Source organism: Limulus polyphemus, unplaced genomic scaffold, assembly GCF_000517525.1.
Source record: "Limulus polyphemus unplaced genomic scaffold, Limulus_polyphemus-2.1.2 Scaffold29, whole genome shotgun sequence".
In the NCBI taxonomy this organism is placed as follows: domain Eukaryota; kingdom Metazoa; phylum Arthropoda; class Merostomata; order Xiphosura; family Limulidae; genus Limulus; species Limulus polyphemus.
In genome coordinates, this window is record NW_013665639.1 from 1,603,839 (window position 1) to 1,626,201 (window position 22,363).

The window sequence follows — 22,363 nt, forward strand, 5'->3', positions numbered from 1 at the left end:
GGTTAGACTTTTTTGTAAAACACATTCTAGAAAGCTCATGAAACGGAAAGGATTCTAGGGTGATCCACGGAAGAAATCTGCTAATAACTTCACACGTTCTTGGAAAATTTTACATCCGTTTCTAACTGGGCGGTCTAGACACATAAACTTCTGTAGTCTGAGTCTGGTAGGAAAGAAAGTACGCTGGAAAATCAGACTGTTTTAACCAATTATTAATTTTACACCGTATAACTACGCTGTTGTTTACCAGCAATTTCAAATGGTTTGTCCACCAAAATATTGTTTTTTGCATGACACCATTTTATTAGTGCTCAGGAAAGAAAGTACGATGATGTCACTTCTGTAGTCTTTTTATAAAACTGATTCTATTATTATTATGACTGGTGATTTACATCTAATATATGTTTCTGGAAAATCTATGTTCTTTAGTTGCGAAAGTCATCTAGCTGATATTTAAAAAACATTTCTATACAAACTGCGTCGTTATGCGATCCTGAATTACAGGTATCTTAAAATCTTTTTGATATTCTGACTGTAGGCTGATTTCTCAAAATACCTTGTCACATAATGTATATCCTGAATATCGACTTAATGTTTAGAATCTTTCTACAAGAACTGAAACATTTTGTTATCCTGATTATAGATCTTAAATTTGAAAAGGATTCTTTTACAAAAACCTATATCTTGTTGATATTCTGACTATTGACTTGATAATTATAAAATGTGTTTCTGGTAAATTATACCTTGTATAGATTCTAACTATTACTAAATAGATATTGAAAAAGGTTTTTCACAATATCTATACCTTGTTTATATCTTACCTATAAATAGTTTATGACCTCTTTATTCGACATTATGTAAAAATAAGTGATTCTATGATAAAGACAGTGCGTGTAAGTTTATAATACAACGAAAAATTGTGTGCTTATGTTTCAATACAAACGTTTTATTGTAAGTATAATGAGAAAACCGTAATTTAAAATAAAGCATAACTGAGTTTGGTTTGATTTTAAAGTTTTTATTTTTGCATGAAATATATGCAAAAGAAAGATATAAAGAGGTTAGTATTCGGTAGGTGCATTAAACACAGTGATCAACATTTCCCAAGAGGTATTATCGATTGTTCTTAAATGTCTGGCATTGCTGTAGAATAAACGTCTAAAACAAAAACCAGTTTGACTTAATGAAATCATTCCGTTTTCTAGAATATCCATAGGTCATTTATATTTAACCTAGCTATATTACAACGGGTATTATTGTTTTAGTACCTGTTCATAGATTACAATACCTATAACCAGTTTGTATCAGATAATTCAGTAATATTTTTAGGTATGGAAACAAAATTTTATTGACATACTTTTCTATTATATCACGCTTTTCTTTATGATCTGAAATACAAGTTAAAAATCGAGTCAGTGAAACATAAATGCATATATTATGAAATAATTTTTAACATGTAGTATTCTACTATATTGGACTTTAGAACACGTTCGACATAAGTTTTATTTCTTTTCGTAATATAAACCCTATATATTTGATCGAGAAAATATTGTTTTAACATGAAATGAAAAACAAACACAAAAATTAATCAAATAATAGAAAATTAATGATAGAACTGATAATTTAATAAGTCAAAACTGAAATAATTTCTCAAATTTGTTTTACTGATGATTCACAAATCAATGTTTTTAATGCCTATATATATTATGTATAAAGTAATGTGGCTTAATTGTTTTGTTTGTCTGCCTTTTTTTCATGTAACATGGAATATTGAATTATTATAAATTGTTCTTACTGAATTTGAGGATTTTAATAAGACATAAAATTTGTGTTCTATATTTAGATTAAAATTTTGTTGCCAAATATAACTCTTTTTCGTTAAGAAAATAATAATAATTTAACACATATTGAAACATTAAATCGCAAACTTTGCATGTTTTAATTAAACTGCTTCACTGGCGCCATCTATTACAACAAGTTAACACTCCATATGCCGTTTTTAAACAACAATAAAATGACAATTTAAAAATTACGTATGGATATTAAATTTTAAATAGAACTTCAATTTCAAACTGACATGTAATATTTATTAACTTAATTTATTTCACATTCGAATTAGAAGAACAGAAGTGTTTCCCACTTATATAATTATGTTTTGCTTTTTTTATTGTTGTTTTTTGCAAATTTTTTTAAAAACAAAATCTATCAATTAGAACAGACGTGATAAAGACTGGTAGGCTTATTTTATCCGTGATTATAGATGCAATGTTACGAAATTTAGATTTAAGGTACAATTTCCCATAATAACTATGTTTTTCTTTAATTTATGGTTAACTTATATATTAAAATAAACAAGATCATGTATTTAAAAACAGTTTGCGCCAGTGCATGTCACATAGTGACTTTTATTCGTTTACCAAAATAGTTTTAACTTAATGTGTGTGTGCGAGAGGGACAGATAGAGAGAATATATTTTCGATATACTTAGTTAGATTTAATATGAAAACACTGATTATATTTAGATTCGGTATGCATTTTCTTATAACAGCAGACTGTTTAATGCCGAGAAAAATCAAACTTTTAGAAACGCTCTTCTATTATCATGGTTTCACAAAAAATGGAGTAAGACTATAAGTAAATTAAACGTCTTAAAAGAAACATTTCTGAAAGTCAGATCTGTGACTACAACACTAACCAGGTTTTCATTTATCTATTTATTTGTACCTACAGAAATGATGGTTATAGTAACTTCCAGTCCATCAGTAACAGATACTGTGTAATCAGAAATTAAATTTATGGGCATTGAAAAAAAAGTTTAAAGATTTCTCTGTAAGCTGTATACTTTTTTTTTCTTCGGGTAATGCTTATGTAACTAAATAGGTGCAATTTAATAAACTAAAATCTAGTGAAATGACATTAAATTCCAAAATTCTAATTTCCTTTGCCATTGAGTTACCAAATTATTGTAAGACGTTTTGGTTATCCCCTTTATTTCCAGCTTAACTCTATTCGAGTTGATGCATCCCAAATTTTTACTATTTGAATATACGTACAATCACATTCATTTCACTAATACACAAGTCCACATCGACTTTTTCTAAATTAGACATGTTTCTGTAAAAGCAGCACCTGTATTTACAAACCACTTCTGTGGAATAAAGCACTATAAGTGATTTGTGATTTAATTAATTTCTTTACTTCTATACAAGTTATCTTGTAAACATAGTCTCTATTTTTCTACCGTTATTTAGTCCCCTTTTGCTGTATAATGTGTCTAGGGTTTCAATTAGATAACATTTCTTCTTCAACTCTGTTTACCTAATTTTATTATTTATCCATATCCTCTTGTAACATAGGGCTCTTTGTCTTATCATCTCTAATCAACTATGTTATGTTTTTTGAGTATTTGTTAAACCTAGTGCATGTTCTTTGTACGAACATTGATAATCCCTAACTGTCTTATTATTAATCTAAATTTTTTTAAATGTCAAAAACTGTCTTTTTATCACAAACACGCACCACAAAATATTTATTTAAAAAGTTATATGAGCGTAATATTAATAGTGAATTGTTACATTTTTATACTGATTCATTTGGCATTGTAGAAAGTATTGAAACATTTAGAAGAATCTTAAAGTTACACGACAGGAGTTTTAGAGGGTAGAAGAACAATAACAAAACGTGTCTAGTGTATTTGTATAAACTTGGACTCATGGATCAGGATTTGTAAAAGGAAAGAAAAGGAACAAATGCTTTGTGGATTGTTCACAATTTTTAAATTATACATTCAGTAGAGAAACAAATACTTTGTAGAATATTCAAACCCCTTGTGTCATGCAACAGGAGCTATATAACGTAAAGACGATAATTTTTATAGAATTATGAAAACCTTCTGATCGAAAAATAAACCAATTAGTTCAGAACATAAAACTAATTATACGTTAATAAAACCAGCTTTCTATAATAAATCAGACTACTTAATATCATAGGTCAATTGACCAGAAGACTATAAAACACATAATGATCAAAGTGCATTGACTCATCAGTGGAATACTCTTCTTATTAAAACAATTACCCCCAGAGTCCTGGTAATACTTCACAAGTTTAGCTATCATAATAAATTTAGGGTAGTCCGAAGTCTATTCAGTTCTTCAACAATGCAAAATAATATTCATACATATAAAAGTTAAGTTATTATAACATTATAACCAGAAATATTAATGTAACTACCATTAATATGAAAAGACCTCAGTCACTTGCTAATGTAATATAATAGTTATATAAGCGTCCATGTGCTTGCAGCAGAACACATCAAATAAAACAAACTTTACTTAGATTTTAGGACTTATAGAAGGCAGACAAACCTATGTAGAGGGTTAACAACACTGTTCTTATACATCAGGAATCGCAGAAAGCAACTGAAAAGGAGTTGTTTGCATTATGTGAAAGAATGATAAAGATAACGTTTGAATTATTCTTCAGCTTTGCTTTTATTATTAGTAAGTCACCCACAAATAATTATTGATTTGAAAGTTAGTTAAGAGTAAAAAAGTAAGTAAGTGAAGTAATAATCTCCAATAAGAACTCAGCTTATGAATTCGAACATTAAGAGTAATTGCATGTTCTAGTAAGTATGAAACTTGCTAAGCATGTCAATCAATCTCATTCACACAAGCGGCATCGTAAAAATAAAATGGTTCTTGTTTTATTCTCTCACAAGTCCAAGAACAACTGTGGTATCAGAAAGCCGCTGTGTTGTTGAAAATTGATAGCCCGAGCTTGTTAAATCAAAATGCATCGGTTCTGGGGGGCAACTGAAATCGGGTAATATAGCTTACAAGAACGTTTTTAGGCCATGTAGACTACCCTAACGTCGGGAAGCAGGAACGTTAAAGTCCCTGGCGGTTATCTTGAGAATCTGGCAAACACTGTAAAACCTCTTTGCATTTATCCTAACATTCTGATCACTAGGGGACAGAATCTGGTTAATCACCGCCAGTAACAAAATCTTGCCGTGTAAATAGATCTTTATACGCTTTTTGGCCAAACCTCTCCTTGAGAAGAAAGTTTCCAGATAAGACGACATGGATGTTAGAATTGCTGCTGTTTCACTGTAGGTCAACCAAAGCTTGTTAGTGCTCGCCTGAGGGACACATTGTCCCAAATGTTAAAGAATAATGTTTACAAGTATATGTCACTACTTAAATGTCGTTTCCCAAAGCAATGCATCACTAATTGGAAAACTGTGTCATTTACTTAATCTTTATTATTATTGACGATAAAAAAGAATAGTAAAAATTTTCAATCATAAGTTTAACTAATAAATCAAAGAACTGAAAAACATTCAATCGGTAACTTTCTTAGATTCGAAATTTCTTCAAATTGCTCTTGGCGTTAAAATTGAGTGAATTTTAGTTTTAACATTACAGGAAAATGTTACCTTAAATTTCTCAGTCATGTTACAAAAATAATCGTGGTTGATTACTGTGTTTTAAATAAATGGTAATGTATGGAAACATTTCGTGGAACGGGTTTTGCATGCCATAAACATGGTCATAAAATCTTATATATCAGAAACTGCTATCTGAGATGTACTCTGTATGTCTCATGTTCTGAGGTCAGATATTTAACAAACCAATCATGAAACGTAATACAAAATCTATAAACACATTTATGCTCAAAAACTTTCTTGCTTGTTTTGTTTTCGTTGTTATGCGTTTTTTTTCTCATTGTCGTCCCTGAATAGCTAGCGTATTTTGTAAAGAATGTTCTCAAAATCACATAGTAATATCTGACAGAGATGTTCACAAAAAATACAGAATTTACTATTTACTATTCTAGTAAATGACAAATGTTTCTTATAGTTTTAACACTAACTACAACTCAGTGTAAAAATGGACGTATTCTCATTTGTAAGAGTTTCTTACTCCGTATCATGTGTATTTTTCAGTAGTTTAAGGACACCACGACATACATGATAAACTAACAGTTTCAGAAGCAAAATCATTTTGTACAGTCTCCACCGAGACTTACTTATACCAAAAACGTCAACCAATTCAAATTTCTTATTAGGTGTTATTTAACGCAGGGGCGGCGCGTATACGAGGCTTGGCAATAGTTAGCCTCCCCAAATGGGTGAAGAGAGATATTTCATCTCTGACCGCCCTAGAGGCAACCCCCCCTTGAACACCTGTCGTGAACAAACAATCTCCCCAAATAATATGTCTCTTATAGAGCATTATTTTCACCGGCTCAAAAATATTATGCAGTATATGTGACAGAAGAGCTTACCCAAACAAAAGACTGAAGCGTCACCTATGATTTAATACAAGCGGCAAAGGTTTAAGAGAGTGCTCATTTCCCCTTGGAAACGGTGTTTTGGTTTTAATGCAAAAAATAATATGTAACAGTTTGTCACATTTACAGTCTAAATTATATAGATGGTAGTGGGTTTATTTTTTCATATTTTTTTGCAGAACGTTGTTTCATTAACATTCCCACCCTCCGTCCCCTCCTCCCCCTAAAAAAATTGTTCAGCCTTTTAAGATTCAATATCATTTACAACATCTATGCGAGAGAAAATGATTGTATTTTTTAAGCTTCTCATAATTGGTTGTATTGTAAGTGGATTTTTTATTTATAGATGTATGTACATGTTTGATAACTACTATGCAATTGAATTGCACAAGAAAATCCGAAGTAAAGGATCGTTTACAAAACTTCGTTAAATAAACCTCAAGCTCAGAGCGAGCAAGTTAATAATTGTATTCACGATTAATTGCCACAGTTGTTTCTTCTTCTTCTTCTTTCAAAAAGTCCAGAACCCGAGGATTGTTTTATATGAATACGTTCATAAGAATGTACAAATCCCAAAGTTTGTAGAGTTAGTTACTCCATTTGTTCCCAAAAACATCTTGTGTTAGGATGAGAAATATCAATCTACAGACTTTCTTGTTTTAAAAATAATTTGAACAGACTAAGCGTTGAATCTCCATCCAATTGATAACATCTGCCCGAAATATTGTAGTGAACAACGTTTTGGTCTCTTTGCTGAGGCCTTAGTCAGTCGCTACAACAATTATGTAGTTATTGTTTTAAGTTAAAATTACAGTTAATTAAACACACTTTACTAATACTTATATATCAATTTGATTTTTTTATATTCTCTGTATCTTAACATGCTAATTTGTCTCCAAATCGAAGAAGTTAACGTTAAAAAAAATATTTTGGGTTGATTGCATTCGTATACAATAATATAAGGTTATTGAAGCATGTGACCTCAAGCATGTGCATTAATCTCGTGTTTTGAAGCGCAATTCAATTATACATGTACAGTTGCATAAGATTAAATAACACAATAGAATAATTGCAGCATTATCAAACACATAATATCAAAACGGAAAAAAAATTATTTACGCTTCATCTTATTATTGAAATAGAAGTCTAAAGCGGCGAAGAAAATCCCATCAGTTACACGTTACACCTATGAGATCGTTAAATTTCATCTACAGTGTGACAGACGTATGCGAACAGCGCGAAATCATATGGATAAGTTAACATATTATGAGTACAAAGGCAAATCGAAAACTCAGACTGATGTACATTCACAAGAAAACACAGTTTTTAAGAGTAGAAAGTATATAGACATATATATATTAACGTAGGTAGAATTGAGGAAGGACGTGCACTAGAAGAAATATAGATCTTGAAGATGTGCGCAATACAGGCTAATGGTGAGAGTGGTATACAGGTTAGCGAGAACACAGACATCTTAAGGGTGGAACAGGTAACGAAGACAAGACGTATGTACGTTTCCGAAAATACATGCAGATCGCGAAGATGAAAAAGTAATGATAACGTAGACAAATCATGATAATGAGACATGTATGATAACGCAAATAAGTCGCGAAGGTGGAACACAATAATCCTGATAGATCGTAATGGTAGAACGTATATGATAACATAGATAGATCCTGAATGTTAAGCATTAGTAAGCAAAAGTATATTTTGAAGTTGTGTTATGTGTTAGACATATAGGTTGTGAGTGCTTTGTATGCACGTGAACACTGAAAGATCGTTAACACATTAATAGGAAGGTCCTTCGAATCTCGTTGTGTCCACTTTTTTTTATCACAGAACATTTTTACATGTCTTGTTATGTCGTGCCACTAATGCTTGGAAGTCTTTCTGAATTATTCCCAGTTTTAAAGTTTTGAGTTTTATTTCAATAATCTCGCGAACTTTATATTTACTTCAATAATGTTATGAGCTTTATTTTTTAATAAAGCTATAAACTTGATTTTATTTGAATAAAGCTAAAAACCTTATTTTTAATACAGCTATAAACTTTATTTGAATGATACTGTGAACTGCATTTTATTTGAATAATGTAATGAACTGCATTCTATTTGAATGATACTATGAACTGTATTTATTTGAATAGTGTATTTATTTTATTTTATTTTAATAATGCTTCACCAGTCCAGTTATTATTGAAAATAAGATGAAATCCTGAAACACTTTACTTACATCAACTGTGACGAAACTCACAATGACGGCCTATTTTACCTCATGAACAGAACTTAGCTGATCCAGACCTAAAGCGGCAGTTTTTTTACACGCTAATCATTGGTGCATAACATTTTCATTTTACCTGAAGTCTGAACTAAAGTGCCTGCTTCTATTTAAACTATAATAGTAGATAAAAACACATTCAAATGTATATTTTTAAGAAAGCTAGGAGGCCGTCATAATTGATATAAACATACCATAAATATTATCATAAAAAAACACCAGTCCTATCACTGCCAACATAACGACCTAGGATAATTATTTACTGAGTGAATAGTTGAATTTTTTTAATCTTCTAGCTGTAACTTTTCGCAGTGCATAATATTCTAATCGTTAAGAGTCTGCATCGACAGTAACATGAGCAAAGTCTCCAGACAGACTTTCAGACGTCACCAATCCACTGACCTGTGTTTATGAATACCAGTAAGTTAAAAAGAAAAGACGCCACTCTCAAGGCCGATGGTCACGTGACCACTGGCCACCTCGTGGTGAATTATTTTCCTCGTCGCCTCTAGGGCATCCTGCTATAAAAACTTAGCATTGGAATTTCTGCGTGCGTGGAAGGTGAAGGAAAATTGTGTGGAAATGAAGTAAAAACCTGCCCTAGGCTAGGGAAGTACAGGCAGCCTGGATGCTATATTGTCTTCATGTATAAGAACATGTATCCGTGATTCCATTCACTTCCACTATCTACTGGAAGGCCAAGTTTTTATTCTTCTCGTTGAATACATGAGCAATTTTCCCACTGTTTTGGGCAGAGAAGCATTTTATTCTAAAATCCTTTCCTCGAATCTTTTGTTGCTTTCCCCAACGGTAGAACAATCAAGGTGAGCTGAAACTTCCACTGTAATTTCTTCCACGACGCAAGTATTAACGATGTTAAACATTACGCTCTTATCTACCGGTAAGGCCGCCCTGAAGACAGCGGCACAAGTCGGCGGGTGGTCCCGGTAGCGCCCCCGTGACTCCCTCGTCTTCTCACAGCTGGGTTTCTAGGGCTCATGAACCTTCCGAAACTTGATAGAGTTCTACCGGCTCCGCTCCGGTAGCTTCGACGGCAGGCCAAATTTGTCTCTTCTTAGCCAGGCCATGACAGCTGGATAATAAACCTTATCTATTAGGCGCCACCCGACACAAACACCGCCGAGTGAAAATTGAAACCCATTGAAGGGTGAGAACAACGGTGTTGCACTTATTTCCAATCTAATGACGTCACGCTTGGTCGAGAAAGCGTTTCCTTATACTTCATGCGAACATAATATATCAAGTAAAATTTGTAATGGATTATTGCAATTACATAGCTTTTTTTCGGGAAATAATTCAGTCGGTGTTATACACGTATTTTAATCAATTTCTTTATTCGTACTTAGTTGTGAGCAATATTATGACTGTCTCATATACTGCTATTATTACAAAACACGTGAGTGATTTAGCTGTGTCTTGAAAATCTTTTAAATATCTGAGGTCTTTCTGTTCTGTTGCTCAACATACCAAGTGATGCTTTGTTTGCAACACAAGAGAGAAAAAAAACTGTGAAGAACACATAATGACGATGAAAATGATAAGCTGTATTTGGAAAATGAAGAAATCCAATACGGTGATGCATTTTGCTCATTTGTTGCTCAGGTTTTTCAATAACACACACTGATGTAAAAATATCACTGACATTTCATTTTTCAGCTTGCACAATCCCCAAGTCTAACTTGCGATTTTTAATGAATTGCTAGCTATAAGACTGTGGTTCTTCACTTCAGACTACTCCTCTGCGTATAGGATCAGAGACGACCATGATCCCGATTTTTCGCTCCAAAATAGGAGCGGCAGTCCACTGTGATTGTGCAGAGTTTTTCCAGCATTACCCGGTTTGTATATACAGTAACGACGAATGGAAAAACGAACATTATATTTATTCAGTGTTCTGAGACACAATCATGCACGATATTTCACACAGATCATTCAAATGAATGGTTTATAAACCACTCATATTTTGAACAAACACTTCAAAATGATGAAAAAATAATAAATAGACCAGTCATAATTTTTTTTGTATATAAAGGCGACCACGTTTCAACAAGGACGGCCTTCAAATACTGCTGAATATTCTTATTCCTAAATGATCTCTCTACCGAAGTCAACTGTTCATACAGTTTCTCACCATAATATAATCATCTTACCTCAGATTGATAACTTTAAGTGTTTATTATGTATTGTAGTTTGTTGATTGCAAGCCCTACAACCTGGAGTTACTCATAAAAAGCACCTACATTGCCTATAAGAAGAAACGGCAAACCTTGTATTACAAGTTTTTTGTTTTGTTTTTCTCACAGAGCCCTCTTGTTGATTGGTACGTAGCAGAAAATTAAACTAAATCGACACATGTAGCATATAATTAATATTTCGTAATCATTGTTCAAATGGCGCTCCAATAATGACTGCTCATATAAAGCACTACAATGAATGTTCCTCTGTTACTTAGAGAACAAAAACCTGTTACCTTGGAAACAAAATCTCAATATATATTCAAAAAAGACGTATCTTGAAACCATAAACTCTCATAGTTTTCTTTTATATATATATATAGTATATTTGAAATATATGTAGAATTATTTTCAAAGGGTTGCATATGGTCCTCCTGGTAACTACAAAAAGGTATATGTTCTACTGTGTAAGTATGGTAGCGTGCGGTTGGTACTACATTGTTACCACTCATCTGTTACTTTTCATCTTTGTCAAAGTCATCGTAATAATTTATTCCCAAAAATATCGTATAGGTGAAAAAAATTCAGTTAAAGATAATAAAGATAGCAGGTTTGTTTTTGCAAGAAAACAAATTGGATTATTTCAGAAACACAGGCAGACTGAATCAGCGAGCAATCGCACTTCTAAACAGAAGCCAAAGAAAGCTTGTTTTTAAGCAGTTACTAGAAATATATTTTGAAACAACACCTACTTGTTATGTTAGTCTATATTCTGCATCTGATAACCCTCAAAATTGATTATGTAAATACAAGCGTGCTAAATATATTAAACTTGCGCATTTATCATTGTTCTATATAAAAATATGAATATATTAATCCCACAGAAGAGTCTAAGAAATGGGATGTTTTGATATACTTGTGGTTAAAGCATCTTCAGTAAGTATGAACTCCCGTGTTATTTTGATAATTACGAACTTATGTACGCACGCACTATGAACTGGAAGAAAACCAATCGAACAGTGTACAACACGTGCTGGCGTGCATGTTGACGTATATAATTTGAGACAAGTTGCTAACAAGCTTTACCTGGTACGAGTTTAAAAAATCTCGTACCCAGAGTTCACTTGACAGCATGTAACTAGTATGACCCAAAACTGTGATCTGTATTCTTCAGAGGAAATAAAAGGAAATACGAAGAAAGAACCAGTTCCCGCTGCTCACTAGTACTATTTATTGTCTTATGATGGGCTGCTAATTTCATGTCGTAAACAGTCACGCCCTGACAACCCCGGACTTTCCTATGTAGGGCTTAAAGATCAATTCTGATCTAAGAACTCCTCATGCATACTAATATACTAGTTGGGAAAAGAATTGTTGAGCTTATATCACGTTCTGTGCTGGTGTTGAATATTCAAGTGTATCACGAGGGGGCGCTTAAGTAGACATCTACTTCTTTCCTCGTAATGAGAGATTGATTCCTAATTTCTTCAGTATGAAGCAACACATAACCAGTCAGTAGAGTTATACTTAAAACGTAGACAAATTGTAAGAATTGCTGAGTTAATTATTTTATGCATGTATTTGGTTGAAGAATTGCAAGTGACAGCCATTCTAAGGATGTCTCACTTCTTTTACTGGCATATTTTCCCATGCATGATTAATTCTCAAGTCTTCAATGAAAGAGATTAAAAATTATGAACAACACCCTCGATCACTGATAAAATCGATCGTTAGTAAAAGCCTTTTGAATTTCGTTGAAAACGTACGCAAAACTATCGTTATTTTATAGATATTTTTTAATTCTTCATATTTTGAATATATATATAGAATTCTTTTCAAAGAGATACAAACGGTACTCCTAACAACTACAAAAACAAATAGTAAAAGTTGTACTGCTTGTATGCAGTAGCATGCGGTTGGTTTTGCATTCTTATTACTTAACTGTTGCTTTTCATCTTTGTCAAATAATTATCGTAATAAGTTATTCCGAAAAAGGTTATAGGTGAAAAACAAATCAGCTAAAGACGATAAAAACTGTTTGTTTGTTTTTGCAAGAAAATAAATTGGATTACTTCAGAAACACGGGCAAAGTGAATCAACGATAATCGCACTTCTAAAAGAAGCCAAGTAAAAGTTGTTTTTTAAGCAGTTACTATAAATATATCTTGTAATGACACTTAGTCGTTATGATATTCTATATTTCAGAACTGATTATGTAAATAAAAGCGTGTTAAATATATTAAACGTGCATATATTTTTTCTTTATGAAGTGTATACATTTATCATTCTTATATAGACATAAATGTACTGCCTGTGTTCTACCTTCAAATTTATCAATGTTGTTGTACAAATAGAAATGTGTACTAGATGGGTTTAGCCCACAAATTCGCCAATTATTTGATTATAACAAAAACTGTGAACTGTTTATTAAATCATAAATTTGTCAATGTTTTTGTACAAATAGAAATGTGTACTATGTGTGTGTGTGTGTGTTAAGACCACAAAATCTAAATCTCTTTACTTATAAATAAAAATGCACTCTTTGTATTAAATCTACAAATTTACCAGTTCTTTTTTTTCGTACAAATAGAAATGTAAATATAATTCATAATTTCTTTACTTATAAATAAAAATGTGGACCTTTTATCAAACGTAAATATTTACCAATATTTTTTGTGCAAACAAATATGTGTAATGATTGTGTTAACACCACGAATTCGTCATTAATTTACTTATAAATAAAAACGTGCTCTTTGTATTAAATCTACAAATTTATCGATGTTTTTGTACAAGCAAAATATGTAATGAATACGTTAAGCCCACGAATTCATCATTCTTTATTTATAAATAAAAGTGTGCTATCCTAACTTAATCTCCAAATTTATCAATGTTTTTGTAAAAACACAAATGTGTACTGTGTGTATGTGTGTGTGTGTTGAGTCAACAAAGTCGTCATTTCCTTGCACAAAAATATAATGCACTCTCTTTTTTGAACCTACAAATTTGTACTTTTTTTTATAAACAACATTATCTTGAGTATGTTAAACTACAAATTAGTAATTATGTGTTAACAAATATCGGTTGGATATATCAACGTCTGACAAATCACAATTATTTTATATAAAAAACGGAATTTGCTCGGTGGATTAAACTACAAAATTTATCATTCCTTCATATAAGCCCCCAGTGGCACAGCGGTATGTCTGCGGACTTACAACGCTAGAAACCGGGTTTCGATACCCGTGGTGGGCAGAGCATAGATAGCCCATTGTGTAGCTTTATGCTTAACTTCAAACAAACCTTTGTATAAATAAAAATATTCTGGAAGTATTAACCATACACATTTATCATTCTTATAAATGATAAGTTTTTAAACCTACTACATTATCGTGTTTTAATCTAACAAATGTATCAATCCTTTATACAAATGACGAAAGTCTGTTACTTTTCTATAACATATGCTCAGAGTGTTTCCACTGCAATTCTAGCTTTTATCTTTCAGAAAATACGTAAGTTATATCTCAATATTTGTCCTTATCACAAAATAACATGTACACGTATTATAAACGTTAATAAAAAATACTTAAGACGATAGTCGTTGTATTTATTTAAATACAGTATTTTACTGTACTTATAGTTTTTTAGAAACGCATTAACTAACAGCAACATAAGTAAGTCGTCATTATATGGCTAACGTTATCAGACTTTATGTTTAAAATCAGATGGTTCTCGGTAAAAAGGAGTAAGTTTGAGAGCTTGTAATGCTCAGATACATAGTTCGATTCCTTCGGTGTATACAGCGCAAATAGCTCATTGTGTAACTTTTCGTTTAACAGCCACAAAACAAACAAAAGCAGATGTGAAAATCATTCAGACAACTCAATACTTTTAAACTCTTTTGAAAAATAGAATAAAAGCTTACATAAATTATTACTGACAGTTCATGAACTGGATAAAACAGTATTAAACAAAAATAATGACACCGTTTTATGAGATATTTTGTACTGTGTTCCTCTGAATTTTCTTTGAAACAGAAAAGATATTTTATTATAAATGTGATATTCTATATACTGTGTACATAAGAACATATATGATATAAAATTAAAATATCGAACTCATGGTACGGTTTTTCTACAAGTCGCTTGTTTGGTTCCTATATTTGATTCTGTTGGAGAAATAAGTACCTTTTTATGCCGTTTTAGTCAGCTTTTAATTAAATTCGTGTGTTATGTACCTGTAGCAGCCTCTTTAGTATATATGTATAACGTTAAGTTTAAAACATACACAATTTGCATGCATAATGTGCATGGTCAAATATTTACTCACAGAAAATCGAAACCACGAAATAGTGACACATATTTGGTGTGTCAGCCAGATTAGGATATTTATTCAGTTCCAAATGATACACAAACATATATATATATATATATATGGTGGGTGAGCTGCGCTAAGAAATATGTACATTTTACTGAGTCACAAGTTAAGTGGTATGCTGAACTAAGAACACTCTACAGTTTCTATCGTGGCACTTATCATGAAGATCAACTATAACAAAAAAAATGTTCAGTTGACAGTGGCGTGTATGAAGTGGTTAAAATAGGCTAAGAAAAGTGTACACTTCATTCTCAATTTAAGAAAAAAAGAGACCAACATCATCACATCTCATTTCTATTTGCCTTAAAATAAAAGCTGAAAATAAAATAGTTAATACGATTCTATAAGATTCTATAAGTTACTATAGGATACAATCCGATTATTTAGTTGGTGCCTTTATAATAAAAAAGCAAAAAAAAAACACGTATTCAATCGATAGTGCTAACTGACTTTGCTATCGAAAATTGGCTGATGAGACAGATTCGACTTAGTTAATGACTTCGTCCATTGTTTATATAAAACAGATGTTCAACATCTAGTGAACCAAAAGAAGAACCATCAGATAAGAGTTAAGGATATTATTGTTAATACTGTAATTTCACAATAGTTAAGATTTTCATTCTAAGCATAATATACGAACTAAAAATAGGTGGTATTCTATTGTACACGTAGTAAACATTACAAGAAGCTCTAGTTGTTTCATAGTTTTCGGAAAACATTGCCAAGCAAATTGATAGGTAGCTTAACTATTAAGTTAAAAGTAGCTTTAAAATGATTTCATTATTGGCTGGTACATACGTTCTGATATAGCAGGGCAACATTGTTAATAAGGAGTACTGCGTGAATAAATGATGACTAAATTATTTTCATCGTGTTACTTGAGTATTTGTCACATTTTATAAGTGAACCAAAATACACCTAATAACTAGGTACTGAATCATTGATAAATGTACTATTTTATTATAAATAATTTCGTATGACATATATTTCTTTCTTTCACTTTGCAAAAGCCGTAGCTTCGAAATATTGCATAGCACTATATCCTATCTTAAGCTATTGTATTTTAATGACCTTTTGATTTTTTTACTTCATGTACATACAGAGAGAGGAGTCCTGCTCATAAGTTCATTCTTATTTCTATTGACTACAATTGTGTTTGTATTGTTAAGCACAAAGTTACATCAAGGGGTTATCTATGCGCCGCCCATTGAGGGTATCGAAAACCGATTTTGAGCGTTATAAGCCCTCACGCTTACCGCTGAGCCCCTGGGGACACAGTTGTGGCAAATCTAACTATAATACAAATATCAAGTTCCTCTTCTTCTTCTTTACATCTTCGTGGGATATTGATTCCAGTAATATAGTACAATAAATAAAGTTTAGAAAATAAGATTACTACGATAAACATAAAGAGATTTTGCATATCTTGAACTAACAAGTAAAGCGTATTTCCCTTCCTAATTTTTTTTACGTGGAAAGCGACATAGCTAAGTAAGTAACGAGTTAGTCACTTAACCCTGATCTTTCTCCCATAGTCAGATCTATATTTTTGTTCGATACATTAATTGATTAGATATGGTGATTATATTCGTTTGCAATGTATACATGAGATTAGCTTTTGTGTATGAAAGAATGTTGACTTCAGGGTTTCTCATTTGTAACATGCTTAGGAATATTTATAGTACATACTAAGTACAATCTTAAAACCTGAACAACAAATGAAAGTTGTGAACTTATAAAGTAAATTACACTCTGTTAGTTTTTTCCTGGTGATTACAGGTATCTAGGAATGTTGGGAGCGTCGGTGCCCTCCGATGGACCCAAGAATTACGACAGTCCAAGGTCTGACCAACCAGCTCACCCAGGTTCATCTATCTGTTCCAGCGTTCCTGGGCTGGTGACCAAACAGAAGGATGTATGCGAGGAACAACCTTCTTCCATGAACGCCGTCATCGTCGGAATTCGGCGTGGCATTTTGGAGTGTCAACAGCAGTTTCAAAACGAACGTTGGAATTGTACCCCTGAAGGAGATGAGAACGTTTTTGGATACACATTAAACAGAGGTAAGCTCGTAGAACTTTTTGAACAGTAAATAGTTTGTTTATTTGTTGTTGTTTTTTAGTACAATGGGCCAAATGCACTATACACACGGCGGGGAATCGAATTACGGATTTGTAGCGTAAACTTATCACTGATCTCCCCACTAGAGAATACAAACGACTTTTCAAAGAAACACGTGTTAAGAATTTACTGACTGTTGTTGGTTTTTCTCTCTCGTTGTGTGTTTGTTTGTTTTAGAAGCCTCTTTTGCTACCTACCCACCAGTGGCTCAGTGGCAAGTCTGCAGGGTTAAGACGCCAACATTCAGGTTTCGATACCCGTGATTGGCAGAACACAGAAAGCCCATTGTGTATCTCTGTGTTTAGTAACAACTAACCCAAACTCTTTTGTTTTGATCCTCATAATGGATTAGAATTTAATCAATCTGTTGTGACATCTTTAGAAAGAAACTTGGATTTTTTATTACTTAAATCTTAAATAGCGAAAAATTGTCGAAATATGAATAATTAATTCACAGACTTTAATCCAAGAATATTTTGTTAAATCAGTAACAATCTGAGATTTAGAAATTAAATATTATTTAATGTTTTTCAAAAAACAATAATATTTGTTTTTATTTAACTAAAAAAGGACTACTAAGCCTAAACATCTCCATTCTTATAGGTATGAAATACATTTGTTTCATAAATATAATCCCCTGATGGCTCAGCGTGGTAACTAAAAATTGGATTTCGATACTCCCAGTGGCCAAAGCACAGATAACTCATTGTGCATCTTTGTGCTTAACAACAAACAAACAGTTATAAATAAAAGTATATAACCACGCCTATATCATTGGCGTGTTTGTATACTTTTATTCATCAATAATGTCTATTAAATATTTAACTAGTTAATCTGTAAGAAAACCCCATTTATTGTGTCCATACGTATATTCTAATGTCTTTTTTTTTTATATACAAGCTTCAGAATATGTCCGTTTATTGATATAAAAATATAACTTGAAAGTTTAGCCCAGTGAAATGGTCTTGAATTAGTTTTCTTATTATTTTCATAAATGATCTTCTGGACAAGAAAAGTTTCCCTGAAATGATTAATTCCACTCTCTTCCTTTCTTTATCTCAAGTTGCATTATTGGCTCAAAGAAACCAAGCTTTCGAGGTTTAATACCTTCTAAAAGCTTTAAATCCTATAAAAGCTTTTGCAAATTAATATTTTATAGAAATCTTACATCTTAGTGGGTTTTTTTTTCTTAAAGATATTTCTATGGTCTTAAGTATTAACAGCAACTATTTTATTTTGCAACGTCATTTATTCATCCTAAGCATGCAGTTGGCAAGCATTTTAGGCACAGTCAAACTGTCTTTTACTAGCAGCGAAACTGTTAGTGGCTCCACTTGTTTTTATCTTCCATAACTGTTCTTACATAACCTTATACCACCCCTTGAAATTTCTTTGTACCATAAAAGATGTAATAAATGCGAGATGACATGGAAGGATCAAGTCGCTACCTAAAAGCAGCATATAACTTCTGATGGAAGGGTAAAAAATATTTTGTAAGTCAGCTGAACTCTTTTTATTAAAAATACATTGCCACTGTTTGATAGGCTAAGACACGTAGAAAGCATTAAAGAACACCTTTGACAAATTATTATCATGATAAGGAAAACATTGGCTATAATACAGCTGTTGGAATGGTTATAGTAAGGAAAAAAATAAATACAAGGTCAACTTTCACGATCGTGTTACTAAAGACACGGAACAAGTTAGTTGCCATGAAAATTACCATGAGAGGAAAAGCATCTAATGGACCATCATCGCACAACTGTCAGCCAGTTCACGCACCTGATGGTGGTAATTCGCATCAGAAAGAGAAATATTTACCATCTCAGGTAAATGTATTGATGTTGATCATCGTTAAAACAAAACTTTTTAGCCAAAGCATACAAAATAAAATGTTGACCAACGGTTTCATCGTGATGGTCGTCGCCATTATATTAAATATATATATACATATTTAAATTTAGATTTTATTCTACTAGCTTTATAGGTTTTATATTAGGAGTAAACTGATTTTTTATAAACTCGTTCAAAAAGTTTTTAATATTTGAAACTCGAAATAGGCCGATTTAAAATGTGATCGAGTACTTCAAGTCAGAGCAGTATATAACTGAATAGTTAACATATTTCTTATGTCACACAAAAGATATGATTGCCTTATTGGGTGCTGTTAGAATTCAAATATTCCGTAGCTGTGTGTTCATCATTTAGTGTAGTTGAAGACCCTCGTTTGTTAGCGGTTTAAGTAACGTTGACGAGTAGATGAAATATATTTCTGTGTATCTCTCCGACCATATTTTGAATGATTTATTGAGCAGTCTTTATCTAAGTCCTTGTGAGAGAACAAGTTTAACAGTATTACTAACCCTGAGGCACTCACGTCTGAAATAAGATCGTCCAACGATATCGTGTACATAGGTATAATTATGAACTCAGCCCTCTAATTCCACTCTCGATTAAATGACTGCAGGAAAAACGAAGTGTTTATTTTTCGGAAACCACAGTAATATATGATTCTGATCACATAGGAGTTTTCTAATGTCATTATGTATTTTGAGACCTATATACTTGATTCCTGAAGCTTAGAACCTAGAGAAAAAACCTGAATATAGCTTAATAAGTCAAGTATTGTGAAATACAATTATGTAAAAAGAGTATCACGTTAACATATGATAAATATTCTTTCTTATTTTTTTCTAATGAACAGAAAAGTTTTTGTTCGATAATCACTTGGCGGGGAATAATTAATGTCCTTAGATCAATAAGTACGAGTTTAAAGCAAACAAACATTTCATGACAAAACTATCTAACCAAATGGGTGTTGCTTTTGCAAGCCCTCTGGTGGTGAAAACAAGTTCAAAGCAGTGTAATGGTTATTCTCATCGAGTGATTATGGTAAACTGTCCAGATGCAGGGTGATGGTTAAGCCTAGTTTCATCCAAGGGACTGGTTTAACATATGTGCGTAGCTCTCTATATAAAGCTTTAAGTTATCACCAGAAAGGGCGATGATGCTATTTTTTTCGAGTTAGACTTATCTATTAACTTTTAATATTGCAGCCTCCATGTTTCTTAAGATAGTCCTAAAAGCTCAAATACCCAGTCTGTTTTGTCCAATAAGGATTAGGTTATCTAGTAGTGCTTGGTGTAGTGGAGAGGGTGATGTAGTTTACGGCTTTAGCGGCTAGGTCTGCGAACAAATGGTTACCGTATTACGCTCTTAAACTGAAAGATGTGACAACGTTTCGGTGTTTTAGTTTCTTAGCGAGCCAAAAGAATTACTTGCTTATCTTAAACATTGTACATTTATTGATGAATTTGAAATTGTCCAGAAAAATTTGAAAACAAAATGTCGCTATATTTTTCTCTACAAATTGATCATTCATAGAGAATTATGTTCTGGGCCACAGATACAGTCAGCAAAATGTTTTACAGTGGAAGACATGAAATAAATAGCATTGCTACAAATAGACTTATCTTTACGTTTAACATGGTGTTACTGACTTTAGTATAGTAAAAACAGTATAGGAAAAACAGTGGAAGACAGAAAGCAGTATTACTAAAAATTAATTTATATTTACTTGTAATAGAGTATCAGTGATTTCAGTATAGCATATGATATGTAATGATTAGAGAAAAAAACATTAACAAATAGAAAAATATTAAAATTAATAAGGACTTGATCTATATTTTTGTTTTCGGCCTAATCCATGCTATAGGCGCCCCCAGTGCCACAGCGGTATGTCTGCGGACTTACAACGTTAGAAACCTGGTTTCGATACCCGTGGTGGGCAGAAAACACATAGCCCATTGTGTACCTTTGTGCTTAAATTCTAACAAACAAACAAACCATGTTATAGGATCACTTAACTGGGTCTAACCCACGCAAATAAGAGCAGGACAAAATAGAAAATATATTATGCTTGAACATTTTTTTCCTCGCCAGAATATGGCGAATAAAAGATATCCGCACATAAATTATGTTTATTTTTGTTTTTGTAAATTAAGAAAACGCGATTGAAATGTGAAACTTAAAACAGCTTGCTAATTACTTTTTGTGTTTTATTCAGAAAAAAGTAAAAAATAACACTTGGCACGAATGGTGTGGGAATTATTCCAGTCACTGCTAGTCTAAAAAGTCTGACGTTTAAACTGTGAATTACTATAGAGGATATATTATCAAGAATATCACGTTTGTGCTGAATGTAAATTCTTATCAAAGTGAATTCATTTAAAACCAAAAACTTACGTCTGTTGAACCTAGTTTGACCGAGTTCGCTGTTAGAATGCCGGACTGTCAATCAGAGAGTCCAGCTGCCGTAAAATCGCACTTTCGGTCGTGGGTGTCTTACAAGAGTAACAGGCAAATCCCACTAATCGATTAGAATAGTCCAAGAATTGGCGGTAAGTGCTGTTAACTAGCAGCCTTCCCTCTTGTCTATCAGTTCAAAATTAGACAGCTAATGCAGACATCCCGTGTGTAGCTTTTCGTGAATATCCGAAGCAAACAAATTGGGATAATTCTACGTATTCTATCATGAACAAGATAAGTGGTTAAGTTTTATAGCAAAGATACGATGTTATATACAGAACATCTACACGTTATTTTCATGCTACAGTCACATACGTAAACATAGTTATATACATGCTTATCTATTTTTTTTATTGAAGATCAATTATTGTTCAGTTCAGAAACTTCTGTGTTGATTTCTCTAGAAGAGTTTTCAGCCAAAATAATTCTTCTTCTAGTTATTTCTAGTTAAAATAACTAATGAAAGATTAAACGACATGCTTAATAGCATCGTTTTGTAGTGTGGGTACTTGAGAAGGAAGTGAATTCTGTATTAAATCATAGAATAAATCCAGGACGCAAAAGCGGAGGAAGTTTTTAAGCAGCGTGCAAATAAGGGTTCTATGAAAATTAAATTATAGTGATTGAATAACAAAAAATTTATATCTATCAATGCAAATAATACAACCAAATTACCCCCCCTCCAGTGGCACAGCGGCATGTCTGCGGACTTACAACGCTAGAAATCGGGTTTCGATACACGTGGTGGGCAGAGCACAGATAGCCCATTGTGTAGCTTTGTGCTTAACTAC

The 22,363-nt window shown here is 32.4% G+C and overlaps 1 protein-coding gene across 1 annotated transcript in view; it reads left to right on the plus strand.

The window, feature by feature from the left end:
• LOC106459647 (protein Wnt-16-like) overlaps positions 1–22,363 on the plus strand; it is a 67,799-nt gene that overhangs the window by 4,678 nt on the left and 40,758 nt on the right. Inside the window, exons 2-3 of the mRNA XM_022386508.1 lie at positions 16,923–17,206; positions 18,888–19,093. Of these exons, the coding sequence (XP_022242216.1) occupies positions 16,923–17,206; positions 18,888–19,093 (490 nt within the window). The remainder of the gene's footprint in view (positions 1–16,922; positions 17,207–18,887; positions 19,094–22,363) is intronic.